The sequence below is a fragment of the Penaeus japonicus genome, unplaced genomic scaffold (genome assembly GCF_977035675.1).
Source record: "Penaeus japonicus unplaced genomic scaffold, GWHDUDI00000001_assembly GWHDUDI00000037, whole genome shotgun sequence".
Taxonomy (NCBI): Eukaryota; Metazoa; Arthropoda; class Malacostraca; order Decapoda; family Penaeidae; genus Penaeus; species Penaeus japonicus.
In genome coordinates this window covers 17,552,002-17,574,501 of record NW_028234439.1, presented here as the reverse complement: position 1 = coordinate 17,574,501, position 22,500 = coordinate 17,552,002, and the positions used below count along the sequence as shown (strand labels likewise).

General features: G+C 40.2%; 2 protein-coding genes across 15 annotated transcripts in view; one reads left to right on the top strand and one right to left on the bottom strand.

Annotated features, from left to right (window-relative positions):
* The window catches only part of LOC122256384 (echinoderm microtubule-associated protein-like 1), a 33,491-nt gene extending 25,940 nt beyond the window's left edge, over positions 1-7,551 (top strand). For all 14 annotated transcript variants that reach the window (XM_086532362.1, XM_086532361.1, XM_086532360.1 and 11 more), the window contains 11 exons: positions 1,183-1,284; positions 1,497-1,601; positions 1,752-1,986; positions 2,372-2,526; positions 2,669-2,794; positions 3,077-3,208; positions 3,352-3,489; positions 3,730-3,846; positions 4,491-4,578; positions 4,712-4,938; positions 5,410-7,551. In XM_086532362.1, coding sequence (XP_086388488.1) covers positions 1,183-1,284; positions 1,497-1,601; positions 1,752-1,986; positions 2,372-2,526; positions 2,669-2,794; positions 3,077-3,208; positions 3,352-3,489; positions 3,730-3,846; positions 4,491-4,578; positions 4,712-4,938; positions 5,410-5,571 — 1,587 coding nt within the window. In that variant the 3' untranslated portion in view covers positions 5,572-7,551. The remainder of the gene's footprint in view (positions 1-1,182; positions 1,285-1,496; positions 1,602-1,751; positions 1,987-2,371; positions 2,527-2,668; positions 2,795-3,076; positions 3,209-3,351; positions 3,490-3,729; positions 3,847-4,490; positions 4,579-4,711; positions 4,939-5,409) is intronic.
* Positions 5,191-22,500, bottom strand: part of LOC122256383 (uncharacterized) — a 34,683-nt gene continuing 17,373 nt past the window's right edge. The window contains exons 2-10 of the mRNA XM_086532492.1: positions 22,047-22,163; positions 21,246-21,399; positions 15,094-20,820; positions 13,303-13,393; positions 9,773-9,934; positions 9,022-9,153; positions 8,496-8,618; positions 8,030-8,355; positions 5,191-5,567 (exon numbers count right to left, since the gene is read on the bottom strand). Coding sequence (XP_086388618.1) covers positions 8,031-8,355; positions 8,496-8,618; positions 9,022-9,153; positions 9,773-9,934; positions 13,303-13,393; positions 15,094-20,820; positions 21,246-21,399; positions 22,047-22,163 — 6,831 coding nt within the window. The 3' untranslated portion in view covers positions 5,191-5,567; position 8,030. The remainder of the gene's footprint in view (positions 5,568-8,029; positions 8,356-8,495; positions 8,619-9,021; positions 9,154-9,772; positions 9,935-13,302; positions 13,394-15,093; positions 20,821-21,245; positions 21,400-22,046; positions 22,164-22,500) is intronic.

Below are 22,500 nucleotides of genomic sequence, written 5' to 3'. Positions count from 1 at the left end.
TTATATAATTTTCTTTTGTGTTGCACTGGTATTTTTTGCAGTTTTTCCGTTTTTTATTTTTGTGTTCGTGTGATGCACCAATTAGTTTTATATGTATATATATGTATATTTAATGCAGTGTACAGAGGACAGCACAGCATCCTTAGTAGTTCAATTTGTTGCAATGCACTAATTGTATTCTTGATATTGCACTGCAGTTCAGGCATCATTCCCTTGCATGTGAATCAGTGATTTAAGTGATTTCGTCAAAGAGTTTTAGTAGTTTGCCACATGATATTTTAGGGAAGGAAATATGATACCTATACTTAAATACAAATACAGAAGTTTAAGAAGTAATGTGTCTTTACAGTTGTATATTTTAGAAACTGAATATAGAACATATATTCTTATGTGCTGTGGTAGATGTAATACAGATTATGTCACATACATTTTATTTGGCACTGCAGAGGGAGAGAAAGAAAATATGATTAAAGATTTCTTATGTTCATGCTCCTATCTAAAAACTTTTAGCTTTATTATATAGCAATCATCCTGTTATTGTTATTGTTTTTTTTTTTCTTCTTTTTTTGACAATCTAGAGGCCATCTTTATTGTAGTGATTTTTTTTTTATATAGCTTCCCTATAGTTCCTCTCCTTTTAATCTCTGGGAGCTTTAACCTAGATTTAGAAATAAAATTTTGTGTACTAGACCTCACTTTCCCCATATCTTTTATTTATTTTTTTACTACTGTGGTTTCAGGGGTAAAACTGTTGTGTTTGCTTTTAGACTAGAAAGAGCTTTTACTCCATTTCTTAATACGATTGTGTAATTTTTCTTCCCTTCCGTCCCCCTCCTCCAAAGTATTAACGACTTATTGTTATTGTTATCATCATGCAGTTGTATTAATTCAGTTTTGGATATTATGATTGGATAGAGCAGCCAAGTCTTCTTTTTTTTTCTTTTTTTGAAATTCAAGGAGAAATAATCTGGTTGCTGTGTTTATGCCTAATATGTGTGATACATCTTGTTCTTTCTGTTTAAAGGTAGCAAAAAGATAAGTCAGTGATAAGTGTATTTTTCACATCATCACCTAAGTGTTGTTTTTTTTGCTATGTGTCTGTCTTTTTGTTTTAAATGTTTTTTGTTATTTTCTTTCATAATGAATTGAGCCTAATCTTTCGACTGACTATCCCACACTTAGCCCCACATCCGCGTATGGGATAGCGTGAGCCTGAACACCCTTCACATCATCGGCATCAGTGATATTGAACGCTCCGTGGCATGCCTGGCCTTTTCCAAAGCGGTACGTGGGAACGGATGTAATACCCATATCGTTTATTTAAATATAACGTACTGAGAATATTTTTTATTGGAATTTATTTGTTTCTTGCTGGTTACCAGATAAAGAGAATTATTATAGATTTTGATGATTTTAAAGTATCCTATAAAATAATCCAGATTTATAACGTATGAGATTGTTATTGGCAGACAGGAGTTAACTTTTTGTCTTTTCAGGATGGTGGGAGTCTCCTGGTAGCAGTTGATGAAGCTCCCGACCACAATATGTCTGTCTGGGATTGGTCACGAGGAGAGAGAGGTTACAAACTCCTAGAAACCAAGGTAAGTCGGTTATGATTTATATGTATATTTGAACTGTGAAATGTTTATTTATTTGTATTTGCTTTTATTTTAGTCTTCCTTGTTTTTAAAGTAATTTCCTGCTAGTATGTCCTGTTTTTACATCCCTAACGACCCCCCCTCAATTTGTAGTGTGCAGCCGACCAGGTCCTTGCTGTGGACTTCTCCCCGGTGGACCGCAACACCATCATCACATGCGGGAAGAACCACATCTCCTTCTGGAATTACGAGAGCGGGATGCTCGCCAAACGAATGGGCATCTTCGAGAACAGGGAGCGACCCAAGTATGTCACCTCCATCTCCTTCACCGACACAGGCAACGTCATTTCGGGCGACTCGAATGGCAACTTGCTCATCTGGCAGCGAGGTTAGTGTTGATCACGTTTTAAAAAATTATTTTTCATGTGTGATATTATGATCATAAACTATAGCAAAAGACCATTACCTTTTAACCCATTCACGACGGGGGCATTCCAGCCATGTCCAATGCACAATGGGGGGCTTTCGAAGCCGCCTATCAGTTAAATAATTAAACGAATCGCAACCCCCAGCATCGAGCAGGCCTAGTGCGGTCGTACAATGTTGTGTTAACCCGTGTTAATTTGATGTAGATTTCTTGAGGATTGATTTATGAATTTTTATTTTGATATTGTAAAACAAAAAAAATTCTCATCAGCTAAAGGAAGTCATTGCAATCATTCTTTCTTTATTTATTTTTCACAGTATACATCATCTGTATAAATGCTTTTCAGGTGGCAATACTGTGTGCAAGATGGTTCGAGGAGCACATGAGGGCCCTGTGTTCTCCATCCTGGTGCAGAAGGACGGAGCCATCATCACTGGCGGGAAAGATGGACGTATCATTGAATGGGATCGGGATCTTGAGCGCACTGGGAATATGATTGAGGTAACTTGTGTCTTTTTAATGCTGATGACTTCTTCTGTAGGATGTGGTGTTCGTAGAAATTTAATAATTTCTTTATGATAATTGATTCTATTATTTTTATCATAAAATTTTGATGGCATATTTTTGTTATTATCTTTACCAGGTACCCGAACAATTTGGTGCCCCGCGTGTGGTTACCTCAGGCCGAGGGACCCAGTTGGTTGTAGGCACAACCAGGAATTGTGTTCTTGGAGGAACATTCACTTTTCCTCTTAGACCAGTTATGCAAGTAAGTAAATAACTTTATTTCATCATTAACTTTTATGGTGATGCAAAATTAGGATTCAAAGGGAGACATGCTTTCAAAGTTTAAAGTTTCTGTATTGTGAAATCCTTATCATCAGAGAAACAAAGTTTGATGGATAGGCAGACTTTGATAGTTTAGAATTTGGTAACAATATATATATGTATTAATATTTATATTAGATTATTAAATGTATCCACATTTTCAAAGGCTACATTATGCAGTTCTTCTCTTGGTCCTTATTCTTTCTCTATTTCTTCTCTCAAGGGCCACACTGAGGAACTGTGGGCTCTAGCACCACATCCTAGCCAACAGCAGTTCCTGACAGCAGGATATGACCGCACCTGCTACCTGTGGGATACCATGGCTCACACCATTGTCTGGAGCAAGGACATTGGGGTAAGAAAAAGAAGTTCTGATAGATAAAGGATGACCTAATATCTATACTTTTGGAAAGAGTTGGAAAAAAAATTTGTACAAGATATAAATTCAATATTTGAAGCCGGTGAATGATTTAGCTAATGATATTTTAATTTTCTCAGGAACATGCTCAATCTGCTGCCTTCTCCAATAATGGTGAAATTGTAATCATCGGCACAACTAGTGGCCGCTGGTTTGTGATGGATTCAGAAACCCGAGAAATGTATTCACAGCACCAAGATGGAAATGAACCCATCCAGGTAACTTTTATTGTTATCATTATGATTAGTTTCTATTTAATATTTAAATGGTAATATTTTATTTTTAAAGAAACAAGAGGTATTAAAGTTATGATAGATAGAAACTATATTTTTATGTAAATGAATATTTCATTCAAAAATTAAAGCTGTTATCATTGTTATATTAGCAAGCTAGGCATTTGCATAACACATGTCCTATTCATATCTCATGAATATAATCATAAACTTTTTCATTTGCAGGTTCTTAGATTTTCTCCTAGTGGACAGTACCTTGCCGTAGGCTCTAGGGATAACAACATATACGTCTACCAAGTATCGGAAGATTGCCGCAAATACACTAGAATCGGTAGATGCCAGGTACGGTTATTTCCCTCGTTTCTGCAACTATTTATAGATTGTCTTAGGATAATCTAAGGATCAAGGAAACGTGTCAGTATGATTTTTGTCTTTGTGTAAGAGTGAAAGATCTTTCTAGCAGTATAACCACCATGAGGCTTCTCTTTTCATGCATACTAAAGGCTAAGACTAGAAAAGCCAGGTACCAAAGCATATCATCAGTGGTAAGCATCATACCTTATTACCCTTCTTATAAGTGTATACATGCTGAGTGTGTCCCTTCGCAATTGCTTTGTTCCTCTGGAGGGTGATGGTGTGTGTGTGTGTGTGTGTGCGTGTGCGTGTGCGTGTGGCAAGGTCTTGTTTGTGTTGCTGTTATTCTTAGTATTGTATGCTAAGGGGATGTGGTTTTCCTTTCTCTATCCTTTTTTTTTTCAATGGTAGATTTTCAGGGCATACTTATTCCATTAAGCTTTGCTTTCGTCTTTTTTTTAGGGGGTAATTCAGGCAAAATTCATTAACCTTTCTCAATTTATTGGATTTATAGTATTTATATAATATTTAAGAACTTTTGTCTGTAAGGATACTGTTTTATAGTTGTTGACTGTACATATAGATCTTTATTGGATTTTATAAAACATTAATCTTTCTAAATCTGTTTATAGGGTCACTCGAGTTTTGTGACTCATCTAGATTGGTCTGCTGACAGCCAATTCCTGCAGTCAAATTCAGGCGATTATGAACTGCTATTCTGTAAGTATATGTATTTTTGTGCCTTAACTAACCATTACTTATCCTTGATTTCATAAAATAAAAATATCTGTTTACAGTTTTCTAGGGAAAAAAGGGCAATAGCCATCAGCTCATACTCGATTTTCTACCCTAGGGAATGCCGGGCTGTGCCGCCAGATTGTACAAACATCACAGATGCGAGATGTGGAATGGGCAAGCAACACCTGCACTCTCAACTTCTCAACCCTCGGCATCTGGCCTGAGGGAGCCGATGGCACCGACATCAACACCTGTGCTAAAGCCAACAATTCTGCATTGCTGGCTACGGGTGATGACTTCGGGAAAGTCAAGGTGTTTGCCTTCCCTGCTTGCAATCAAAAGGTATGATCAGTTTGTTATGTTATACACGCACAGGCACGTGGCTTCGGCTTAAGTTGATTAATAAAATATTGAAGTTGACAGATCTAGAATCAAATTGACATGATAATATTAAGAGAAGGGGACAGAGATTAGATTTGTGAACATTTCTAATCCTCTGTTTATAAGGATATCATAATGGAAAAGAAGGATCTTGGATTAAATGACTGTCATTTTATGTAATGTTTTCAGATGTGAGGAACGTTAATAAGAAGCTTGTGACTTTATATATAATGAAATATATATTTTTTATTTGAAGCACCAAACCTCTATACATATAAAAAAAAAGTTTAGTTCATTTCACAATTACACTTGTATGCACACCTTTTTCACAATGAGGCTTTTAAATTGCAAATATTTACAACATCTGTATCAATAGATGGACAACTGTTTTACAACTTTCATAGTTTGAGTAATCTTTTGCAATTTTCTCAGGCTCGATGCCATGAATATGGTGGGCACAGCAGTCACGTAACTGCTGTCGGGTACCTGCACGACGACTCGCGACTCATCTCTACTGGGGGTCGAGACACAGCCATCATGCAGTGGGTCGTCTCAGCAGCTTCTTCCTCCACCTCCTCCTCCTCACACCGCTGAAGGAGACAGGAGGAAACGGAGAAGGAGAAGTGTGAACTGTGAAATAGAATCTGAAAAGTGGCTTCTTCGTGCGAGGTGCAGACGAATCTTATTTACAGATATTTTTCTCTGTTTTTTCAAAGACTTTTTAAAGCCTTTTGCTAATACATCTTGTACGGTTGTGTATTAATTTACAGTTTATTTAATTCTTATAGCTATTGGATGTTGACTTGTATTTAAACATTAATATCTCTTTTTTCAACTAAGTAACAGAAGCTGTGCTTGGGTTATAACTTGCTTTTATTTTTTGAAAAGGATCATAGATGGATGAATGAAAGAGTATTTAAAAACAAATGCCCAACTGAGTCCAATCTGTAAACTGGATTAATTAATCAGAGGATTTGGTTGTGAAGAGGAATATGAAATCAAGATGGTGCTGGTTAGTGAAGTGGTGTTCTTTGTTTGACAAAGAAATATTGACTAGATGGAAAGAGATATATTTTGATTGTCTCTCTCCTATTTTGTTTTAATACACATTATATATATTACGTCCTCTTATTTCTTGTGCTAATGGTGTAAAGAAAGATACTGGTCATGTCTTAGTCTTCCTATATAAGCAGACTGAAACAAATAAGAATGAAATGGTGAGGTAGTTTTAGCACATAACCTTTCTGTGTTGTTTTGTTATGATTTGAAGTCTGTTTTAAAAATTAATTTTTACCTCTTGTATGCCTTTTCTTTGACAATTGTCTAAAGTTTTTAAGATTATATATATTTCAATCCCTGAGGGACATCATTTTCATCAAGGAAATTTTATCCGTTTTCCCAGCTTTTTGTTCCTTATGCTGATGATGTCACAATCATCATGTCTTCACAATATGGATTTTTTATTCTATAGTTAGGAGATATTGGTAATTTTTTTGGCAGGAGTGAGGAGATAGCATTCAGGCTGGATTTGCTAAGTCTTCTAAGTGATCTGTGCTTCCTGAAGTATTATTTGGTTATTTGTATATTATGGTCTGCCAGTCATAACCAAATAAATATTGTAAGGTTAAAATATGGAAGATATTTTTATATATATACACACACTGGTTGACTGAATTTTCTCATGGTTAATTTTGTATTAAAATGCATCCCAAGATCTGGAAGTCCAAGCATGTCACAAGGAATGTATCAGTCAACAAACGGCATTCTGATGATATTAATTAATTGGGACGAGAGGTTTACTTACGTAAGCTGATGACAACATATATCACAAAACTTTTTAGCTAAAAGTAAGCAGTGAAAGTTTTAATCTTGTTAGGTATTGTGTACCATGGTGTACGGTTATCAGAATTTATACACCATAGTTCATATGGATTGTATTCTTGACACGCCTCACAAGGTCCAGACCCAAAATTACAGTTCACAGTTTAAGTAGACAGTTTAATAATTAAAGCACAGCAGATCTTGGATATGTGTGTGTGTATATCTTTTTGATGAAGGCTACAAAGTCCTTTTTTCACATTTAGTCTATTTCAGTTATGCTTATGTGTCATGCTTAAAACTAGATGAAATAGGAAGAAAGTATATTTTTCTTGAATTAGTGAACTTTCACAAATAAAAAAAGAATAAAAAAAAAGGTAGAGTAGGTAGCGAGTATGAAGTCAAGCTAATCCCATTTCCATTAAAACAGTCTCATGTATGCATATTTCATTTTATGTTTTGTATATGAATTGGTTTTCATCTTTCATCTTTCATTCAAAGCACTGCTATATTAAAAAGAGTGATTACAAATTATAAACAAATCATGTAAGTAGGATTTATGGTTCAAAATGTCCTTTTTTTTAATTGATATTTTGCACCACATTCTTTCCACCATTGTTTATTAAGGAATGCACAATACTAGAGTTCATAACTAATTTCTGTATAACTATCATAAATTCTATTATGTCATTATTTGTGTTGTAAATATTGCACTTCCTTCCCATCAACCAAAGTTTGAATAAATCTGTAACTGTATATGTTATATTAATATCCCATTTCCATCACTGTTTAGCTTTCTGCAGACTGTATAAACTGTACATACATGTATGTATAAATACATATGTGCTTCTATCTTTTTTATATACATATAATAGAGTGCTTGTGGAAAACAGTAGAAATTATTAAAGCTTTAGTCTGTTAGAATGACAGATCAGTGTATGAATGATAATAGTAATCATTATGTTGAGTAAGGCTGAAACATGTTAAATAACTTGATGAATAAGGTGAAGAAGGACAATTTATCAGACTATTAGAGCAAATGAATGTAACAAGAAAGATGGAGATGATATATTGATAAAAAGAAAATAGTGCCCCAGATCATATCTGAATATCTAAAAAATCTGTATCATATGCAAAATAGTGAATATAAAGGCATATAAAAAAAGTTGAAAATTAAGGAGTATTATTAATATAACATACATTCTCTACAATCAAAACAGTAGAGACAACACACCTTAAGGAATGTCCTTGAGGTTTGGCGGTCGAGTGGAAGTCCTTAATGGCGGCAGTACATGAGGTCTTTGAGGAACAGTTTCTACAGGGCTGAATTGTAAATCTCCCGGGAACAGAGCTGGTGCCAAGGACACATTGCGAGGGCCTGCCGTTGCAGGACGTTTAGGGCTAGTGGGACTCTTGACTTCAGGTGCTGCTTGTGGTTCCAAACTTGAGACCAGTTTTGGAAGGGAGGCACGTCGACCAACATGAGAAGGAGGGTAGTAAAACCCAGCTGAGGGTTCCTCAGCTGTGATGGCTATTTGGCCTGGAATCTCTGTTTGGGGGCTGAAAGAGAGAGTCACTTACGAGAAAAGTTGACGACTGATTTTTTGTAGCAGAGCAAGATGAATAGAAAAACTGGGAATTATTCCGTGTAAAGAACATACTAATTCCTCTATCTCTAAATAATGTTCTCACTTTCTTACCCATAAGACCGGTTGATAACGCTTGCTGTTGCAGGTCGAGATACGTGATTTGGCTGTGCTGCATTATCCTTGGTTGAGTAAGTTTCTGCTGGTGAGGTCACCACGGTTGTTGTGGAGCAGTATCTAAAATAATGACTTGAAAGAATCAATAAAGCTTCATGCTAGAAGGCTTGCTAAATTATAAGATGCAAATCACGCCAAGGAGTGATGTCAATACATGACAGTTCTGAAATAACTTACCAACACATGCACCCAGACCCAGACCCCCCCCCCCCACACACACACACACACACACACACACACACACACACACACACACACACACACACACACACACACACACACACACACAAACACACACACACACACACACACACACAAAAGTTATGACACAGCATTTTTTTGTCATGTGCAAAAAATATTACAAAAGTCATAGAGAAACTTTTAAACACTAACATATATCACACATAATTTTCCCATTTTTTTCTCATTAGACAATAGTTCAACACACGACCAACCAACGTACCTTATAAGGAGTCTAACAGTGAGAATGAGTATGAGCCCCAGGAGGACAGCCAAGCCATATATCAATAGCATAGTCAGGTCATAATAACCGCAATCACACCTGTTCTCGGTCTCACTGTAACTGCAGTAGGACCTAAAGTAATGATGGAAAGGAGAAGAAATCAGAGGTTGTATGCATGGTAGGGTGTTGGTGACTTTAATAGGATGTTGGTGACTTTAATTAAAGTTAATACCCAACAATATGTGCTTTCTTTAGAAAATGAAAATATTATATAAACAAGTAAGAATATCTGTGTAAGCATTTGTACGTATATATTTGTGTGTATTTGCATGGCAGATACACCCACTATACACAAAACATATTTAAATATGTTTTGTGTATAGTGGGTTTATCTGCCATTTTATCAACACGCAGCATGGGTCTACATGAATATATCAACATACATATATACATATATACTGGATGTGGCAAGGTAGAAAAAAAAATATTTGCCCTATGGGTAAGTGAACTTCAAAATTTAAATTAATTGCCCGACTCCAAAAGTTTGTGCCGCAAAGAGAGAGAGAGAGAGAGAGAGAGAGAGAGAAAGAGAGAGAGAGAGAGAGAGGGAGAGAGAGAGAGAGAGAGAGAGAGAGAGAGAGAGAGAGAGAGAGAGAGAGAGAGAGAGAGAGAGAGAGAGAGAGAGAGAGAGAGAGAGAGAGAGAGAGAGAGAGAGAGAGAGAGAGCGACCGCGAGCGAACCAGACACATACTCGGGACACATGCACGTGTTGTTCCGGCAGGTCAGATCGCCCATACAGCTCGACCTCGGCCCACAGGTGTCACCGTGACCCCTGCTGCTGTTGTCATGGAGATCAGGGAAATCAGTTTCACTCGTTGGGATGACTGGAGACCGGGAAGGGGAGAGGGTCGATCTGAGGAGGAGATAAAACTCGTTAGTTGTGGATGTTTGGTGGTTGTCGTTTGATTTTTTGGTTTTATCTTTTATTGGCAGAATGGATTTGTCGTTTGAAGTTCATATCATTTCATAGGATAGACTATGGGGATTTCTTTGCGCTTCGACTATATCGTTTTTGTCTAGAAACTGCTTAGGAAGTCTTATGATCCTTGGCTCTATATCTCTCAGTAGCCCTTAGTTCAGTTCGTTTAGTAAAGTCAAGCATAGTCCGGCCCTTGTTCATAGCTGGGTTCTTCATATACTTTGACTTATCCACCGAAATCAGTGTCACTGAAAGCCTAAAGCCCGGTTGGAGGGATGACTAAATTATTCAAATTACATTCCTTTTCTAGACTTTACCATTCCTGCATATTCCCAGGATGACCAATGTGGTTGGGTACCGATTTAAAATGACTCAGTTTCTCTAAATGTATATTCTTTGTGCCCAAGTGTTAGATTCTATCATATTACCCCTTCTTCTTTGCCTTCATTATAACTACGTATTTCTGCAACATAGAGGCATTTTCTAATACCTTTAAAAACGGGTCTCAAGATCGACTGAACTTCCCCCAAAAAGAATGTTGTCTAAGATTCATCCCTCTGCCTCTGCCCGTAGCGGAGGAGGGAATATAAGCTACTTTGTAATAAAAACACACAGTGATCATTGTTAAGGCCTGATATTGTTTGGGTTAGATCAGCCCACACCTTTTGTCAGTCGTTATGTTGTTCCTTTGGCTGAAAACAGAGCAGCACTTTGATTATGCGGGGCAACTAAAGAGAGAAAGTTAGTTATCCTCAACTTGAAGATAGAGGGCCATTATATGCTTAGAGAGCCATAAAGTGGCATCTTTAATCAGAATTACCTCAAGTGCATCTTTGAGATTGGGCGTGAGCATAATCAAGGCTGCAGAGACATAGACTACAATGGGCTATTTAGCAGGAATATATAAGGACTTTAGGATCCTATGGCTTTATGTTCTGTATGGACTCTTACTCAGAATCAGCATTGTTCCCAGAAGATGAGCCTAGTTTACTCATTCCTCAAAATAATAGAGGACTTTTTAATATCAGAAAACCGATTATAGGTGACTCATTTGCACAGAATTGCATATATCAATGATTTGACCTTGACTTGGCTAAAGAAATAGTCAGTCTAACTCTGCAGCATTCTCTATGGTTTAATTAAGAATGCCGAGCTCTTCTTAATAGGTTTCTCATTATGGAAATTATTGCTGTAGATATTCCTTCCGAGAGAGGGACACCAGAAATGCAGATTGTAAGCATATTGAAGAAGGTTAGAAAGAGGACCCCGTTCAGAAGTTTGCAATTCTTAGTTACCTAATGTAAGGCACTGATACTGATATTATGTGACGTTGATCATGTATGTCTACTTAATTCAATGCAATATCGATGGCAGTGTGTTTTGACCTGACGCTTCCTGTCTCCTATGTTCGTTTCCGCCTTGGAACCCCAACATCTCTAGACAGCTGTGTTTGTTACCGGAAGGCCCGAGGCGTAGAAAGTGATTGAGAATTTGTATTTAAGAAGGACACAGAAGGAACCCAGGAGAGACAGTTCAGGACAGAGAGGTCAGACAGACAGACTAGAGCAAACCGCTCTGACCTCTGGCCTTCGGCCAGGCTCTGGTGTAATTAACAGTCCACAATAAAGACCATGGCACGTGAACGTCTGTCTCTTATCCACCGGATCACAACCAGGGCATCGGGTGGTTATAACAACTGCTCCCAGTGGGTGGGTTATAACTAGTGGCACCGGTGGTTACAACTAGTGCCAGCTGGTGGTTTACAGCTAAAGGTCTGATATACTAGCCTGCAACCTGACTTAGAGAGAGAGAGAGAGAGAGAGAGAGAGAGAGAGAGAGAGAGAGAGAGAGAGAGAGAGAGAGAGAGAGAGAGAGAGAGAGAGAGAGAGAGAGAGAAAGAGAGAAAGAAAGAAAGAAAGAAAGAAAGAAAGAAAGAAAAGGAAAAGGAAAAAGTAAAGGAAAAGAAAAAGAAAAAGGAAAAAGGAAAAAAAGTCGCCTAAGTGGCAGACACTCACAACAAACAACGAAGGTGACTAAACCTCACCCTGTTATTCTGAATGGCCCTTGTGCCTCCACGAGAGAAGGACTGGGTTGGTCGAGGCCGCAGAATAAAGAGCTAAATGTTCTCAACAAACAGCACACACTCTCATCTCTCACCCTAATCCCTAATCTCTAATCTCTCATCCTCAAAAGTGTTTAAACCTACCACACAGAGGTAACATGTCAGCTGACGGCGGGGATAGGGTTGCCAGTTGCTCATTAAGTAACATTAGTTTACCAACCAACGGAAAGATCACATCTTTATGGGTGTTGTTGTTTCCTTTTGAAAGGTGGTAGACCTATACTTCAGAGAATCATGAAATATGTAATTACACGGCATTTCTGTTAAACTTTCTCTTCTATCCCCTTCTTCATTACATCGTAAGAAGAGAGGACAAATGAGATGGGGGTGAGGGGGAGGGGGAAGGGAGGGGGAAGGGAGGGGGAAGGGAGGGGGAAGGGAGGGGGAGAGGGAGAGGGATAGGGAGAGAGAGAGAGAGAGAGAGAGAGAGAGAGAGAGAGAGAGAGAGAGAGAGAGAGAGAGAGAGAGAGAGAGAGAGAGAGAGAGAGAGAGAGAGAGAGAGAGAGAGGGGGGGGAGAAAGAGAGAGAGAGTGAGAAAGAGAGAGAGTGAGAGAGGGGGAGAAGAGAGTGAGAGGGGGGAGAAGAGAGAAGGAGAGAGAGAGAGAGAGAGAGAGAGAGAGAGAGAGAGAGAGAGAGAGAGAGAGAGAGAGAGAGAGAGAGAGAGAGAGAGAGAGAGAGAGAAGGAGGGAGAAAGAGAGAGAGAGAGAGAGAGAGAGAGAGATGGAGGGAGAAGAGAGAGAGAGAGAGAGAGAGAGAGAGAGAGAGAGAGAGAGAGAGAGAGAGAGAGAGAGGGAGAGAGAGAGAGAGAGAGAGGGGGGGGAGAGAGAGAGAGAGAGAGAGAGGGAGAAAGAGAGAGAGAGAGGGAGAGAAGAGAGAGAGAGTGAGAGAAGGAGAGAAGAGTGAGAGAGGGAGAGAAGAGAGAGAGAGTGAGAGAGGGAGAGATACAGAGAGAGACAGAGAGAGAGAGAGAGAGAGAGAGGGAGGGAGGTAACCGTAAACTCTTAAAATGAACAGCAAATAGAAATAGAATGATCGCAGGTAAGTGAGTGATTAAGAAAAGTCAATGAAAAATGACATAGTAAGATATCAAAAACAAAACAAAAATGGAACGAATACACACGATAAAGTACATGAAAATGCAATCAATAAAAGTAAACAAAGAATAAAATCTCTCCCTTACCCCAGTTTGCAGATGCAGTTGAGACAGACGTTTGGTGGCTTGCAGGAGAGAGGAGCCAGACAACAAAATCCTTTTCGGGCGAAGTTATTCTCTGGAAAAATGGGATGTGTATATGAATGTGATTGCGTATGATTGTATTTAAATATATTTGTATCATATATAAATATACGTAGATAAATAAAAAGATAAATAAATATTATATATATATACATATATATATATACATTTACATATTATACATATATGTTATAAATTTACATAAGTATGAATTTATATATGTATATATGTATACGCATTTAAGTGTACAGATACACACATACACACACACTGACATTGACACACACACATACACCGATAAACCAAACCGGTACAAGGTCGCATTCCTAAAAAAATAAGTTCATGCTGAATAAACATATTAAAAAAGTTTTTTTTTTTCTTCTTTCTTAAACGCAGATCAGCCAACATGAACCAGTTAAGAGCGAATGCCCTTTTCACTAGTGTTCCAAAATACAGAACGCGTTCATAAAGACTGATATTACCTCGTGGGGAATTGATGTGTTTTTCGTCGGATTGGTTTCGATCACTTTTAAGCACTTTTGTTTCTTTTTTTTACGAATCCGGACAATCACAGGATCAAGACATTCAGAAGTGCTCAATCAAAACTCCTTTTGCGCTAGTTAAGTTTTTTTTTTTATAGAAAAATTGCCCCTGAGAAACTCCGACACCCTCAAGCTAAGGGTAATAATAATAAAAAAAACATTCTGCTTTGACGAGTTTACTTTTGCTTTCCGAGCGTTTCATCCCTCATACCGATTACCCGGGAAAGGTACAGTAAAATAATAACGTTAGCTGGCGTAATTGAAGCCTGGAAGCACCTTAGTATGGGGTACGGTGTGTGGTTGTCGGGGTAATATTCAGATCATAGTACATACTTACGCGTGAGTATGAACCGGTCGAGTTCCTTCAATAAGTGCATTTGGTTTGTAAATATATATATATATATATATATATATATATATATATATGTGTGTGTGTGTGTGTGTGTGTGTGTGTGTGTGTGTGTGTGTGTGTGTGTGTGTGTGTGTGTGTGTACATATATATATTTAAGTATATATATATTCATTATTATTATTATCATTATTATTCATGCCGTTATTGGTCAAGTGGTACACGTAGATGGCATTAGGCAAATAGACTTTGCGGTACTCGCTTACACGAGGAAAAAAAATACGAACTTTCCATTCCAACAGGTGTGAGAGAGAGAGGAAGAAATTTATCATCGATTTGCTGATCGAAGTCTTATTTTCTAAAAGTAGAACAGCTATAAAGTACGCCCTGCTCACTCACGAGTCAGCCATTTGTCATAACTCAACTACCTAAACTTCTTGAGATCCTGACACAGTCAACACTTCCGTTCCAGCAACTGAAAAATGGCTCTGGTGTTTTACTCCTTATCCAATTAATAATTCAGACACCTACATTCTGCGCAATTCAAAACATATAGAAACAGCAAAGGTTGATGTATTGATCAGGAGCAAGACAAATGCTGTTAGTCACCCACAACCAAAATTCACGTATTTAGAATGACATTGGATTCACAAGCGAAAAACCAACCTAAGTTGATAAAACATTAACTCATTCACGCTTGATTTTTTGTTTTTGTATTTCAATCAGATAATCGCAACCAACTTGAAACACCATAACAATATACATATATATAATCATAATCCTCAACATATGAACACAGACACACTAACACCAACCAAACGAACTTCATGAGAATCTACTAACCGGATTCAACCGACGAACTCTGCTCCGTGGCTTCCCGGTTTGGCAGTCCGTCCGTTTCCAAATTAACTGACTTCAGGGTAGACGACAGAACTGCAGTCGATTCTGTAGTTCTCGAGCTAATTCCGTTGCCGAGAAGTGGTGACTGGATGGTGGTGCCAATTGCGATGGTTTCACTGGTTGTACGACTGGTTGACGTGGTCTTCATAGTGGTACTACTTACGGATGTGGTTTCACTGGTTGTACTACTGGTTGACGTGGTACTTACGGCTGTGGTTTCAGGGGTTGTACTGCTAAGAGTGGTGCTTCTGGTAGGTATATTGGTTTCACTAGTTCTTGTAGTGGAACCATTCGTGTCACTGACAGTTCCGTTGTCACTGACACCGACAGTACGTCTGGTATGATTGTAACTCGTGAAATTAGTTTCATTGCCAATATTTATGTTAGTTATGTTGCTGATGTCACTTGCAATATCGACACTTGTGATGTCAGTCATGTTATCAATTGCTGTCGTGCCAGTTGTATCATTAATACCTCCAATGTCAGTGGTGTTGTCAGCATCTGCAATGTCAGTGGTGTTGTCAACATCTGGAATGTCAGTGGTGTTGTCAGCATCTGCAATGTCAGTGGTGGTGTCAGTATATGCAATGTCAGTGGTGTTACCATCTGCAATGTCAGTGGTGGTGTCAGTATATGCAATGTCAGTGGTGTTGTCAGCATCTGCAATACCAGTGGTGTTGTCAGTATATGCAATGTCAGTGGTGTTGTCAGCATCTGCAATGTCAGTGGTGTTGTCAGCATCTGCAATGTCAGTGGTGTTGTCAGCATCTGCAATACCAGTGGTGTTGTCAGCATCTGCAATACCAGTGGTGTTGTCAGTATATGCAATCTCAGTGGTGGTGTCAGCATCTGCAATGTCAGTGGTGTTGTCAGCATCTGCAATACCAGTGGTGTTGTCAGCATCTGCAATGTCAGTGGTGTTGTCAGCATCTGCAATGTCAGTGGTGGTGTCAGTATATGCAATACCAGTGGTGTTGTCAGCATCTGCAATACCAGTGGTGTTGTCAGTATATGCAATGTCAGTGGTGTTGTCAGCATCTGCAATGTCAGTGGTGTTGTCAGCATCTGCAATGTCAGTGGTGTTGTCAGCATCTGCAATGTCAGTGGTGTTGTCAGCATCTGCAATGTCAGTGGTGGTGTCAGCATCTGCAATGTCAGTGGTGGTGTCAGTATATGCAATGTCAGTGGTGTTGTCAGCATCTGCAATACCAGTGGTGTTGTCAGCATCTGCAATACCAGTGGTGTTGTCAGTATATGCAATGTCAGTGGTGTTGTCAGCATCTGCAATACCAGTGGTGTTGTCAGCATCTGCAATACCAGTGGTGTTGTCAGCATCTACAATACCAGTGGTGTTGTCAGCATCTGCAATACCAGTGGTGTTGTCAGCATCTGCAATACCAGTGGTGTTGTCAGCATCTGCAATACCAGTGGTGTTGTCAGCATCTGCAATACCAGTGGTGTTGTCAGCATCTGCAATACCAGTGGTGTTGTCAGTATATGCAATGTCAGTGGTGGTGTCAGTATATGCAATGTCAGTGGTGGTGTCAGTATATGCAATGTCAGTGGTGTTGTCAGCATCTGCAATACCAGTGGTGTTGTCAGCATCTGCAATACCAGTGGTGTTGTCAGTATATGCAATGTCAGTGGTGGTGTCAGTATATGCAATGTCAGTGGTGTTGTCAGCATCTGCAATACCAGTGGTGTTGTCAGCATCTGCAATGTCAGTGGTGTTGTCAGCATCTGCAATGTCAGTGGTGGTGTCAGCATCTGCAATGTCAGTGGTGGTGTCAACATCTGCAATACCAGTGGTGTTGTCAGCATCTGCAATACCAGTGGTGTTGTCAGTATATGCAATGTCAGTGGTGGTGTCAGTATATGCAATGTCAGTGGTGGTGTCAGTATATGCAATGTCAGTGGTGGTGTCAGTATATGCAATGTCAGTGGTGGTGTCAGTATATGCAATGTCAGTGGTGTTGTCAGTATATGCAATACCAGTGGTGTTGTCAACATCTGCAATGTCAGTATCTGCAATGTCAGTTGTGTTGTCAACATCTGCAATACCAGTGGTGTTGTCAGCATCTGCAATACCAGTGGTGGTGTCAACATCTGCAATGTCAGTGGTGGTGTCAGCATCTGCAATGTCAGTGGTGTTGTCAGTCAACATGGCAATGTCAGTGTTGTCAGATCTAATGTCAGTGGTGTTGTCAGCATCTGCAATGTCAGTGGTGGTGTCAACATCTGTAATGTCAGTGGTGTTGTCAGCATCTGCAATGTCAGTGGTGTTGTCAGTATCTGCAATGTCAGGGTTGGTGTCAGTATCTGCAATGTCAGTGGTGTTGTCAGCATCTGCAATGTCAGTGGTGGTGTCAGCATCTGCAATGTCAGTGGTGGTGTCAGCATCTGCAATGTCAGTGGTGGTGTCAGCATCTGCAATGTCAGTGGTGGTGTCAGCATCTGCAATGTCAGTGGTGGTGTCAGCATTTGCAATGTCAGTGGTGGTGTCAGCATCTGTAATGTCAGTGGTGGTGTCAGCATCTGGAATGTCAGTGGTGGTGTCAATATCTGCAATGTCAGTGGTGGTGTCAATATCTGCAATGTCAGTGGTGTTGTCAATATCTGTAATGTCAGTGGTGTTGTCAACATATGCAATGTCAGTGGTGGTGTCAGCATCTGCAATGTCAGTGGTGGTGTCAGCATCTGCAATGTCAGTGGTGGTGTCAGCATCTGCAATGTCAGTGGTGGTGTCAGCATCTGCAATGTCAGTGGTGGTGTCAGCATCTGCAATGTCAGTGGTGGTGTCAGCATCTGCAATGTCAGTGGTGTTGTCAGCATCTGCAATGTCAGTGGTGGTGTCAGCATCTGCAATGTCAGTGGTGTTGTCAGCATCTGCAATGTCAGTGGTGGTGTCAGCATCTGCAATGTCAGTGGTGGTGTCAGCATCTGCAATGTCAGTGGTGTTGTCAACATATGCAATGTCAGTGGTGGTGTCAGCATCTGCAATGTCAGTGGTGGTGTCAGCATCTGCAATGTCAGTGGTGGTGTCAGCATCTGCAATGTCAGTGGTGGTGTCAGCATCTGCAATGTCAGTGGTGGTGTCAACATTTACAATGTCAGTGGTGTTGTTATCTTCTGCTATATCAATTGTGTTGTCAAGATCCCTGCCAATTGTACTGTCAGCATCTGCGATGTCAGTGTAACTACCAACAGTTGAGACATCAAAGGAGATTCCCCCGCTGGTCGCTGCCTCGCCGTCGCTCGTTATCTCGGCACTTGAGTTCACTTCCATGCGACCTCCTGTTCCGGGACCCACTATGGTCGCTTCAACGGAGGCGTCTGTGGTAGTCACGACGGATGCAAAAACAGTGGAGCCTGTTGACTGATCAGGCATAGACCGTTGCGTTGTGTCATGTGGGGGAGTTGTTGTTGTAGCTCCGGTGATTGCATTTCCTTCGAGTTCGGATGTAGTAAGGTTGGTGTTATCAATTGCGAGGGACTTCCTGTCTGCGGCTTCATTGGTGTCAGAAAAAGGGGAGTCTGTGTCGAGATCTTTTGAGTTCCGGTTAGTCTTGTTCTTAACCGTTGTGCTATCGAGTGACGCGAAGTTAGTTGTTGTAGAGGTCACAGTATCAACGGTCTTCGTATCACTATCCAAAGCGCTCTCTGTAGTGGTATTATCATCATCATTACCAGCTGTTTTATCATCATCTGCTGCATTGGCACTCGTACTCGCGCGATCAGCATGCACATTGACAAAGATTTCCGTTCCGTTTTCAGTCGTCGTATCGTCACTCACAGTGCCCTCTGCGACGGTGTCAATGCTGGCAAAACTAGCAGTTGTCTCGGGGTTCTCAGTTATGCTAGCGGTCCTGGGGCCAATGTCGGTGGTAGCAACCGTACCAACAGTTACTGTGACAGCATCACTAGTACCTGCCATTGCTGCATTACCTTCCACTGCATCAGTTGTTGTGCCAGTTGGTTCTATATTAACTGGCTTGGTACCGGCAGTCGTGGTGTCAAGCACTGTAGTACCAACAGTAGGGATATCAACTGTCGTGGTACCAAAAGTCGCAATGCCAATTGTTGAAACAATAGGTGTGGCGTTATGCCTTATAGGGTCGACAGTCGTGGCACCGGGAGTTGTATCAACGGTCCTGTCAACTTCAGCTGTCTTGGCAGTGGCGTCAACTACAGTTTTAACAGATGTTTCGTTATCAGCTGTGTCGACGTTTGTTGCATCAGCTGTTTTGTCAGCCTCTGTGTTGTCCATTATTACGTTATTGGTCGTGTCAACTTCCGTTGCATCAGTAGTAGTATAAACTTCTCTTGCATCTATGGTAGTTTCAACTTCTGTTGCACCAATAGCAGTCTCAACTTCTGTTGCATCAACGGTAGCATAAACTTCTGTTGCATCAACGGTAGCGTAAACTTCTGTTGCACCAATAGCAGTCTCAACTTCTGTAGCATCAACGGTAGCATAAACTTCTGTTGCATCAACGGTAGTATCAGCTTCTGTTGCATCAAAAGTATTATCAACTTCTGTTGCATCAATAGCAGTACCAACTTCTGTTGCACCTGTGATTGTCTCAACTTCTGTTGCACCTGTGATTGTCTCAACTTCTGTTGCACCTGTGATTGTCTCAACTTCTGTTGCACCTGTGATTGTCTCAACTTCTGTTGCACCTGTGATTGTCTCAACTTCTGTTGCACCTGTGATTGTCTCAACTTCTGTTGCACCTGTGATTGTCTCAACTTCTGTTGCACCTGTGATTGTCTCAACTTCTGTTGCACCTGTGATTGTCTCAACTTCTGTTGCACTTGTGATTGTCTCAACTTCTGTTGCACCAATAGCCGTTTCAACTTCTGTTTCCTCGACAGTCAAGTCAACAGTCGTGTCATCTTTTGTTGCATGAACAGTAGCGTTGACTTCTCTTGTGTAACCGGACGAGTCCACTTCTGTTGTGCTAATTGTCTTCCCAAATTCTGCTACGTCAACCGTGTCAACTTTTGTCATGCCAACAGTCATGTCAACTTCTTCCGTGTTAGTTTCATACGTGTCTTCAGTTAAGCCAACTTCTGTCATGCCACCAGTCGAGTCGACACTTGCAACATCAGCAGTTGTTGCAGCATCCGTTGAAAATCTCTTGACATCAACTTCCATTGCATCACTTGACATCGTGTCAACAGATACGGTATGACCCTCCGTCGCATCAACAGAAGTAGTAGTAACAGTAGCCACGGCGCCAACATCAGCAACAACAGTTGTGATGCCCATTGGTGTTATGCCGGCATTTATTGGTGTTGTACCGGCATTCATTGGTGTTATGCCGGCATTTATTGGTGTTATGCCGGCATTTATTGGTGTTATGCCGGCATTTATTGGTGTTATGCCGGCATCTATTGGTGTTATGCCGGCATTTATTCTTGTCGTGGTACTAACTGCCGGTTCACTAACTGGCGTAAAACCATCAGTCACTGTTTGAAGAGTTCTGACATAACTGGTCGTGGCGAAATTTGATGGATTAGCACCGGTAGTCGTTGTGTTAGAAGTGTTAATGTGGTTGTTATTTCCGATATCATTATGAACACCGGAGTTCGAGTCCCTCCTAATAAGAGACACATTGTTGGCTTGAATACTTGGCGTGGTACTGCCGTCTGCCGCCTCGCCGATACCTGGAATTGAGATATATTCTGACTTCTTGCAGTCAAACACTATATGGAATATAATTGCAAAATAGTAATATTGGTAAAATAAACAGTTACGTAAACTATATGGATTACAAGTGAAATTTCACTCTATGAGAACAAATATTTATAATATATGCAGTATTATGTTTAATTTATATATATATCTATACTTGGAAAATTTTGATCATTCGTGTTTACATTAAGTCATCTATAAATGTTTATCTATCTCTACATGGTAGGAAAAATATGTTAGTGAAAACCAGGAATATATATAATATGAACCATATTAATATTACCGTTTTTAAAAAAATAAAACAACGAAAAACATTCAATTCGAAAGGGAAAATCATAGGAACTCTCTCTGGAAAAAAAATAGTCAATACGCATGAAGAAACAGCCAACCAACACACCTAACGCGAAGACCACGATAACGAACATGGTCGACAATCCGACACATGGCCTACGGAACTTCACCCTTCCCGCCATCTGCCCGTCGCCCTGGGTGCCGACAGGTGGCGCTCCCCGTAACCAAGAAACGCAAATTCTAAACTTTACGCCGCCATCGATTCATCAAGGGAGTTTTTTCTCTCTCTTTCGGTAATCACCGCCATATCCGATCGGGCAGATATGACATACACATAATTCACTCTATTTCAACAGACCAAACACTCGCGGTCACACGCACTTGTCAAAAATAAGAGCCACATTATACACAAGCTCCCTAACGATACTTCCATGGATGTGTCACTTGCCTCCAGCTAATCATATCGAAATAAAAACATATTCGTTCTTTGAACAAATGACACAAAAAGATTAATTTAGCGGAACATCGAGCCACGTGCTTCTGTCACTTCCGAGGCGCGAGAACGAACTGGTTGACACTTGGTGGTCAGGTAATTGATAGGTGGCTACTCAAGGTGAGTTGCCATATCGTTGCAAATGTCAATATATGTGTACTTGATTCAGTTACGCAATTTTTTTCATGTCGATATGATGCATTTCGTTTGGTGATGTTTGTCTTTCTAAAGATTCGCGTAAAACAATATTCATCATTAATGGAAGGCTAATAAAACAATTGTTGCAAGCGTATTGTATTTTGCATTAATATATAATTCATCATCACTTTAATACCAGTATCGGTGAGATATGAAAAGCGAAAAATGAGCACACACACAGAGTGGAGGATGAGTATGTTAGAGAGATCGAGTGTGTGTGTAGTGTGAGAGTGTGGTGTGAAGTGTGTCTGTGTTGCGTGTCATGTTAGTGGTGATATTGTTAGTGTTGATGGTTGGTGTGTGGAGTTGAGAGGTCACAGAGGTGGATTGTGTCTGCGAGTAGTATGAGAGATGTGCTGAGAGTTCTGTGAAAGCTGAGAGGTGTGTGTGTTGTGAGAGAGCTGTGAGTGTGTGTGAGTCGAAAGAGGGAGTAGGTGTGGGGTGGGGGGGAGGGAGAGTGAGAGAGATTGTGAGTGTGTGAGAGAGAGAGTAGGATGAGTGAGAGTGTGTGAGTGAGATTGGCGGGGGGGGGGGGAGGGGGACGAAGGGGCGGGGGGGTGTGTGTGTGTGTCTTTGTGAGGTTACACTGTGTGATATCTGTGTGTCATTCTGTGTGTGTGACTGTGAGTGTGTGTGTGTGATCTGGTAGTGTCTGATTATTTCTGTGAGT